This window comes from Artemia sp. Qi Xiang Cuo, chromosome 20 (assembly GCF_049724085.1).
Source record: "Artemia sp. Qi Xiang Cuo chromosome 20, ASM4972408v1, whole genome shotgun sequence".
Taxonomy (NCBI): Eukaryota; Metazoa; Arthropoda; class Branchiopoda; order Anostraca; family Artemiidae; genus Artemia; species Artemia sp. Qi Xiang Cuo.
Window position 1 is genome coordinate 35220036 of NC_142813.1, and position 9928 is coordinate 35229963.

The 9928-nt window shown below is 35.7% G+C and overlaps 1 protein-coding gene across 1 annotated transcript; it reads right to left on the minus strand.

The window, feature by feature from the left end:
- Positions 1-226: 226 nt before the first annotated feature.
- On the minus strand, positions 227-1777 carry LOC148940145 (uncharacterized). The gene has a single exon (XM_089106083.1). The coding sequence runs from the start codon at positions 1775-1777 to the stop codon at positions 227-229; it is 1551 nt and encodes a 516-aa protein (XP_088962209.1).
- Between the last annotated feature and the right edge of the window lie 8151 nt (positions 1778-9928).

Genomic DNA, 9928 nt, shown 5'->3' on the forward strand with positions numbered 1-9928 from the left:
GAATGAATTCCGTTCGAGCAAAAGTCATATGGACGGAATCCTGCCTAAGCATCAATAAAACACGTCCAAACTTAAAATTACAAGAAAAAACACATCAAGGACCAGAAACTCACTCAGATCTTAAGGAACTTCGATAAAGAGATATCTTTTAATAAAAATACTGAAAAACTACGATAAAAATTATACTCTGATAGTTTCCAGACCCTGAAGTATGGGGAAAAAAAACTTACTGGGACCCAGAAGATCCGCTATTATCCAAAGGATAGTCCTGTAAGACTCTGAATAACATTAAATCAAGACACGTCACAGCGTGTTCAATACTGCAATGTCCTTCTTTTGAATTTTGTATAGGTTTGTTTAAAACTGATCTGGCAAGGTCTTTCAAGGAATAACGCCTCGGTAGACCTTTATAATGAGTATAAACAATAGATGTATCAAGACACAGAGGATGTATCATTTTCAGCACTTGTAAGTCATTATTTAAACCATGTCCAATAAGTAGGGTATCAGAAAAGATCAGTTTCAGTAGATCACTTTGTACTTCATCAAACGATTTCTCTGCAGATTCAACATGTGTCTCAGTGATTCCGGAAAAACTTGTGACATAATCAATTACTTCATTCTCAGGTTTTACATAATGATCATAAACCACTTTCCCAAGAATATCAACAAGCGTTACTCGGGCAACCTCTTTCCCGACCGTTGTATACACCATTCCACAATCAATAGCATAAATAGATAAGCGTTTACTCTTTTCTCTAGGTAGAGTGCGGACAAAGCCTCTTAAGGGACCATTAAATCCAATATGTAATCCAGACCACACATGAACTTTTGCAACACTACAACCCTCCGATCTTGCTTCTCGACCACAGCATTTATATCCACGTAATGACGGACCATATTCTTTAAACTTTTCTAGATGATAAATGCACTCATCAACAGTAGCGACGGAATATGTAAAATTCTTTGAACACCTTATACACTTGAATTTGGTATCACTTATATCAGTAACAATGCTATTATCTGAGTCATCATTCGAACCATCACTGGAAGGTGTGTGAGGAGGTGGGATATCACCATCTTTAGTGTTATAACTTCGTCTTCCGGGAACAAACTCATTTGCATTAACGTCCAATTTCTTTTTTATCAAACGCTTCAAATCAGCTTTATAAATCACTGCTTTATTATCTTCTAGTTTTAAAGGGAATCCAAGAGTTAAGAGAGCATGATCAGACAGTGCATAACTTCTGAAAAAGGGGTAGATCTGCTCTTCAGTGAGTACAGATCCTCCAAAATGAACTCGTACCGCTTTACTCGTACCGCTTCTGCCTTTGTATAGGTCACTGGCATTTTCAGGAGAGTTACTTTTTCTTCTTTCTGTGTTTTTACCATCATTTGCAGTAGACTGGCTCACGTCATTGCGTCCTTTGTCAACATTCTCAGAATTTTGCATGTTAGGTACTGCTATTTGTTCACCAAGAGTGTTTATATCCTGTTCAGTGACACTTTTTGTTTCTTCTGTATCTACTGTTTCTATACAAAGAGCAGTGGTTCTTTCTGTGTTATCGCCATCTTTTGCTGCAGACTGGTTTATGTCATGGCGTTGTTTGTCAACATTCTCAGAATTTTGCATTTTAGCTACTGCTATTTGTTCGCCAAGAGTATTTGTATCCTGTTCAGTAACACTTCGTGCTCCTGCCTCATCTACTTTTTCTTTACAAAGAACAGTGGCATCGCTATTTTCCTCTTTCAAAATACAAGGTGCTTCAAATTCCATATTTTAACGCTATAAATGATAAGCTTTGAGTCTTATACATAGCAATTGTTGAGTGACGGACAAATAATAAAGAATTTTAAATATATTTGTTTATTATTCTACAAATTAAAATATAGGACACCAAAATCTGTAGCCCCAAATAATCAAATTATTGTGCTCTTTTTAACTTTTTGTCTTAAAAAAGATAAAAAGATAATTTTAGAAAAACCTGCGCCAACAAAAAATAATGACGTAATTTTTCAATCGATGTTATCAATGACGTTTGACAAAGCATAATGAAATAAAGTTTCACCGGCTGGTGAAAAAAATAATAATATTCCCTAACCAAGAATGAAATTCTCCAGATGGTTTCAAAAATATCCGATCTTGTTACCATATCGAAAAATTTTAACAATGCTCGTTATAAGGCAGATCTTAAATAGTATTTTTTTTTTTAGTAAAGTATAAATTATGTTCTGGTCTTGGGAAGGCATAGGGGTTTTGAGCCCTACTAATGTTAATTTCTGCTCGTTTTGAGTTTGACTCGGTTATTTATTGTGATTTATGTTCGTTTTGGGTTTCATTTATTTATCAATGCTGATTTGTGGTAGTATCACACTTGGTAGATTATTTGATATTATTTTTTGCTCATTTTTGGTTTAATGGAGTTTTTTACTTTTCTTTGAAGAACTTATTTTATGTAAAAAGTTGTTTCTAATTAATTTCTGTTCGTTTTATATTGACAAATTCTTTTAGGAAAAAAGAAAATAATACTTTAGATCTTTTCTTTTTTTAAGACTTTATAGTTTGGCCTGCTATTTGTATGCTAGAGAAAAAATTTCAGCAACTTTTAACAGTATACAACATTTTAAAAATCTGGACACAAGTAGTATTGTTTAATTTAGTTTCATACCTCCTCTAGTTGACCTGAAATAGAAAACCTGATACCAGTCGCAAAAAAATCTGTTTACTTTCTTTGATAGCTTGGATACACTTAAGCTATTTTGATTTTTTTAAATTTTCAGAGCAGAAGTAGCCCCGAAAGTTTGAACATAATACCCTCAGTCGTTCATGGGATACTGCTGAGATGGGATACTGCTGATATTGGGAATTAGTATTAACACAGTGCATTTTGATTTAATCTTACGGCAACATTTAGCATTTAAACATAACTCTCGGCGAAATTCAAAACCCTCTCATGAAATTCAAAGGCAGTTTCTCTTTATGCTGATTAAGAATTTAGACTCTTGGAAACGGGATTTAACTTAATTAGGGGAAGTCGGAATTATCTTTAAGAATTATCTTTAGAAAGAAGGAACTTTATTTTTGTCTTTTAAATATATCGTATTTTACTCACGGTACACCTATAAAGGGGTTTCGGACATGGCAGTTCTAATGGGTGTACTTTTTGTTTTGATCTGACTCCTTTTTTTGGAACTATGGGTTTTTATATTTCTGAACATTGGAGGTGATCGTCTCTTACTAGGTTGTTAGCTACCGCTGCAACCCGGATTGCTAGCTACCGCTGCAACCCGGATCTCTACGATATTCCAGTGCCAAGCTATCTGTGGAAAAGAAAAAAAAGAAAAAAGATGCCGCTTTGGCAGAATGCTGCAGTAGCTGTCATTTTTCTTGATTTTCAAGCCAATATATTTCCCTTGCTGTTAAAGTCAAATGAAAAAAAGGCTACTATAAGGAGCCTTTCAAATGAAAGGAGCCATTGAACAATTTTCTACGATGTTCCAGTGTCAAGCTATCGGTGGAAAAGAAAAAGAAAAAAATATGCCGTTTGTGGAGAATAACGTGGTTAAAGTCAATTTTCTTGATTTTCAAGCCAAAATATTTTCTTTGTTATTCAAGCCAAAGGGCGGTAAGTTTCCTTTATAGGGGTTTTGGACAAGACGGTTGTAATGGTGTAGTTTTTGTTTTGATCTGACTCCTTTTTTAGGAGTTAGAGATTTTATATTTCTTAACATTGGACGTGATCGTCTCTTACTAGGCTGATAGCTACCGCTGCAACCCTGATAGGATGCTAGCTACCACTGGAACCTGGATCTTGACAGACACCATCTATGATGAACTGTATCTATACTTTAAGTAATTCTTTTTCGACAAACCCTACAAACAGGAAAAAGCCTACGGCTTTTTCTTCTTTGAAATAGTAAGAGACGAACCTCCAATGATCAAGTAGCCAGCTTATTCCAATGTATGCAAAAGTTTTTTATTTCAATGATCGTGTTTCAAAACTGCATATGAAATATGAAGTTTTTCATAAAAAACTTATTCCATTTTAAAAGTGATTTGTTTATATTACAAAAGGTTTTTAACCCCATTAATTTCCTTTAAAATGAGCCATTGAACAGTTCTCTAAGATGTTTAGGAGTTATGGGTTTTATATTTCTTAACATTGGAAGTGATCGTCTCTTACTAGGCTCCTATCTACCGCTGCAACCTGGATACAAACAGGAAAACTTCTACGGCTTTTTCTTCTTTGATCTAGTAAGAGACGAACCTCAAACGATCAAGTAGCTAACTGAGTCCAATGTATGCAATAATTTTTTATTCTAATGATCGTCTTTTACTGTAAACGTCGCTAATTAAATCATATATGGCTATTAGTACAGAATAGGTTTTAGATATTACGTCATGTCACTTATTACGTTATATATGGTTATTAGTAGATAATCGGTAAAATATTCGTTCTTTATTATAACTCTTACTAGGTTGCTAGCTACTGCTGCAACCCAGATTCACATATATATTATTTATGAGAAGCAGCCTGGCCGAGTGGTCCAAGACACTGGTGTTAGCCACCAGTCTATTCGGAGGCGTGGGTTCAAATCTTACCGCTGGTATAATGTTTGAAATACTGCAGTGTGAAAAGACATCAAAAATGCAGTTTTTGGTGGAAAAATTTATTCTCTTTTAGAAATAATTTATTTTAGTTACTACAGATTTTTAACTTAATTAATTTCCTTTAAAATGAGCTATTGAACAACTCTCTACGATGCTCCAGTGCCAAGCTATCTGGAAAAGAAGAAAAAAGAAAAAAAAATATCCCGTTTAGGCAGAATGGTGTAGTAGCTGCCACTTTTATTGATTTTCAAGCCAATATATTTCCCTCGCTGTTCAAGCCAAGGGACAGAAAGTTTCTTATATAGGGGCTTCGGGCAAGGCGGTTCTAATGGTGTACTTTTTGTTTTGATCTGACTCCTCTGTTAGGAACTATGGGTTTTTATATTTCTTAACATTGGACGTGATCGTCTCTTACTAGGTTGCTAGCTACCGCTGCAACCCGGAAAATACCACGAACTGTTTGATTTATGTATCATATTGATAATTTTACAACCTTAATTAATGGCGTCATAGTCTAAGTGGCTAACACGATCAGCCGAAAATCGAAAGGTCGGTGGTTCAAATCTAGCCGGGGTCGTTTTCCTTTAATTTTTAATTCAGCTATAAACAAAAACATATTATTAATATATCATTAACTGTAATTAATTTGAGTATCTAATCTAGTAAAGGCAAGAGATCGTTCTTTATTATATATTATTTTCACGTATGACAGCATAAATAGTATCCCCTTCAATCATGTTTCTGTTCAGAATATTTTTATTCCATTGCCTTGGAGGTATAATAGCAGCTCGGACAATATTTGCGAGTACCATGGCAAAGCATTGGCTGCCAGCGTATCCAGATAGAAATATATTAGCTGCTGCTTGATTCCAGTCAGCATGTACAATTCTTGATACCTTTCTATTACTATCATGAATGAAATATGCACTTGCTGGAGCATTTGTATTATTAGCATTTTTGTGTTGTTCTTGACGATCTTGGGTCGGTGGAATGACACGAAATATATCACTGTGATCAAGTTTCGCATTAATATTTAATTTTTTCTCTTTTGTTGTCACCACCGGTCCGACACTAGTTATCCTTTTGTTATTTTTGGGATAAATTTCTATTAATAAGGGTTCTTCAACTGAAGGGCTTCTCATTCTTTTTCTGGGACCTCCAACAATGGAAATTTTTTTTCCTTGAGTCTGTTGTCCTTTAGAGTTTACTTCATTTGTTATACATACTTCATCTGGTGTACCTCTGAGTTGCTTTTCTGGGAACTCAAACAATGGAAGATCTGTTTTATAAATTTGTCTCAAACGGTTGTACTCAATTAAAGCATCAACATCGCAATAAATCTTTGTGCTATCAAATTCTACTAGATGTAAACCTGCACTAGTGGTCACACGGGAAAGAGCAACGTACATCATACCTGGACCGAAGCAACGATTAACTGCGTCAACAATATCACACTGTAAACTTAGTCCTTGGGACTTGTGTATTGTAATGGCAAAGGCCTTTTGAAGAGGAAACTGTCTTCGCGTGTAAAAGACTTGCTTCAAAACTTCAAAGCGCACGGTTTCTCTGCCAATTTCAACCGGAAGTTCCAGTCCATCAAATTTTACTAGAACTCCAATTATTTCTCCGTTTGGTAGCAACTTGAAGCTTGTTACTGTTCCCATTGATGCATTTACTAGCCCCTTAGCAACAGAAATATTTCTTTGAAGTATTAAATGTGCACCTACTGGAAGCAACAAGCTCATGAAGGAACCGGCTGTTATTTTTCTATCGTTTCAAAAGTTTAAAACAGTGTTTGGTGCTTTCTGTTCGATTCGTTTGTCGTCAACAACTGAAGAGAGTCGATCAGCTGCAGAAATTTTAACGTAGTCTGTGCAGCTTTTTGTAAGAAGTAAATCGTTAATTAACATACAATTTTAATTGGTGGGCATGAGAATGACAGGTCTATTTCCCTCTTCATACAATTTTGAGTAAAGATCTATTATTTCGTCATTTGAAGCTCTGTAGGAGCTCCCAATTTTTCTCTTGTAAAGACTATTCAAATTTTCACCAGTGCAAAACCCTTGTCTAATTTCAGAAAGTGTATTAGCATAACTCTTATCCATCTTTTGTCTCACATTTATGCTTAGTTCCTCATACTCAAATAGATGCCAGAGGTTAAAAGTACCAACTGATCCGGTCCTATTTTTTACTTCTAGTCGTGTGAGAGGTAAATAATGAGGATTACCACTCACTGGTCTTAATTGAAGAAAATCTCCCCAAAATACGCAGTTAGCATTACCCATTGGCAAATCAAATGCCAATATTTCTGATAGTCTTAAATGAATGTAGGTTAAAAGAAGAGACGAAACCATACTAATTTCATCAATAATAAATAGTCTTGTGTCCTTAAGTGTCTTTCTCAAAGTAAGAAGTTTTTCAGTGGAGAGAGGTGTGTATTTTCCGGGGTTTTCCTGATCAATAGCTAAACTTAAACAACTATGTATTTTTAAACCATTTATGCTATGTGCAGCCATACCAGTAGGTGCCATAACTACAACGGGACAATCTTCATTCTTGAACTTGTTGCAAAGTAGTCTTCTCATGACACTGATAACCCTAGATTTTCCTGTACCCCCACATCCAGATACAATCAACTTCAAAGATGTTGCACTATTGCGCTTGGTAACTGAGTCTAAAATTTTGTCAACAACTCTCTTTTGATGAATATTGAGCGACTCATAATCATTTTTCAACCTGTCTTTGGTGTCACCATTTAAAATCTGTTTGTTTGCGTCTAACAAATCCTCCATAGCATCTGCTGCTCTGTCAATGACTCCTCCCTGAATTGCATTTTCCGGGTCATCTTCAATGTTTTCATCAATATTTTCTGCCTTCAGAATTTCTTTTGCACGTTCTCGGACCCTTTCTTCAAATTCTATATCGCTTTTCCTCTTAACAACAAATTTTTAGTGGTAAGCTACCATGTTGTGATAGTTTACACTTTCAACACAGTAGGTTTCGTAGTTGCTATTTCCACTGACTGCTAGTTCATTTTCATTTCGCCAAGGATTAAACAAGTTTAAAAGATCTCCATAGTAAGCATTTTTCTTATCGTCAGTTTCAAATGGGTTTAACTTTCTGTGCTGTATGATATACGGTTTAAAAAGCCTTTTTCTGAGGTAGAAGGACCCGTCAGTTAACATCATATTATCATCAGTATCATTACGCTCCCGTTCATACCAAGACAATAACTGAAAAAGACTGATATTTTCCATATGTTCCGGTCTTTTAGGGTAGACATCAATAACCCAGTGGGCAATGTACAAATCACTACTCTGTGGATAGTTTTTAGCAAGCTTTTCAAGCTCCTCAGACCTTTTCAGGGTCCTCTTCACCTCGCTCTTTTTCTCAAGGTCAATATATCTAAAGTGCCTTGAAATACTATACAATTTAGTACAAAGAATCCTATCAGCAGCTTCAACTGCTCCAACTTGACGGGTTTTTATGGACTTCAACAAGTAGGACATAGTTCGTTGACCAAGACTTTTGCATGTATTATTTACTTCCTCCCACATTGCTTCTATTTCGACACTCCCTGCTTTTGTCATGTAATCGGTAATGTAATACGGTAATTTAGAGCCCAAATGGCCAATATATTGAACATCAATGTTTGCTTGATTAGCAATAAGTAACGCAGGAGAATAGTCATTTATATAACGCTCGTCATCTCTTCGAAGCAGATGATATATTCTTTTTCTTGGCTTTTTACGGTTTGTTCCATGAGCCAAGCAGTCAAGGATGTCATATAATTTTGTTCGTTCCTTTGTAGGACGAGGAAAGCCAAACTTACAATACGTAACCCATCTTCCTCTTTTTCTCTTATATTTTCTTTGACAGTATATATTACAGTGGTGCACTTGATGATCTTTGACCAGTTTGTGAAGAGTTGGACTAGTCAATCTATTTCGTATTTCACAAGTTATAATACTATTGATATACTGAATCACTTCAGACGCTGTTGATTTCCCAATAATAGGAGCATCTTCAATCCACAATACACAATGTACATGAGGCGCACCTCGTTTCTGATATGCGATACGCCAGAAATGATCCTTAATTTTACCAAACAAAGGATCTGTCTTTGAACAAATCAGCTCAGTAAATATAGGTGTCAATTTTTTGTCAAAGTGCATGGAAATTGCAATTGGATCTAGACACGTCAACTCTACTGGGGTCATTTTTGCCACACCAGGTAAGTTTTTATGGACAGTCCGTAAATAGTCAATAAATTCAGGAGAGTACCACTCAGCACATGAAACTGTCAGAAACAAAGTAGGTGGACCCAATAGCTTAATCATTGACTTTACTTTATAGGAAAGAGATTGAAAATACTGCTCAGATCCTCTGATTTTTGATTGAACAGAAAACAAAGTCGCGTCCATCTCTCCATCACGGGAATGAAGCCTGTCTATAAATTGACGAGCATTTTGATTTGGTTTCACAGTCCGCAACATATGACCGACGCTATTACACATGTAAGAGAATTCTTGCAATTGGAAGCTGTGAAAAAGAAACTGTTTGTCAAGACGAAACTTAGTATGTCTGCTAAGAAGCCTTGATTTAAAATATTCTGCATTCCTAATCCGAAATGGTCTTGCCTTGTCACGCAAGCCATATTTGCCTTTCGGGAAAAGATTTGGAAACACTTTTAGATCAAGTTCTTCCTGAAATAAGTCTTCGCTCTCACCTTTTAGTTTCTTGATTTGAAATTGGTCAGTACCAAGATCTTTCATCTGCTTAAAATCTTCAATGAAGTCTTTTGGAACCGCTGAACTGAGAGGCTGGACAGAAAAATGTTCAACCAATGTAGATTTTGCACTTTCTGTCAGTTTCTGAAGGATTGCAGCTTCCGGTATTTCAGGTAAATTATCAACACCAACCGCTTTTTCAGCAAGACGTGCTTCAAGTATTTTATTTAAATCTTCTAGGGTGTATGCACGTATTGTTTTATAGAGACGGTTGTTCTCTCTTAACCACAACAGTGCTCCATGGACTTTTCTCAGATCTATTAGTGCAGTCCAAACACTCTTGTTGTAAGTAGGCTGACCATTGACAATGACTACAAAACTATCAATGTTAAGAAGTTTTTCAGGCTGAATATCTGCATTTGCTTGCACATCAACAGGTAGATATACTATTCTCCCCTTAAGAGCGTCAACAAGTTCTGTTCTAGGTCTCTTCAATGCAGTTACCTGCCCTAATCTGACGATCGTAAGACAAGGTATTACAAATCGAATCATTGCCATTTCAAAATTATTTAAACACTATACATTC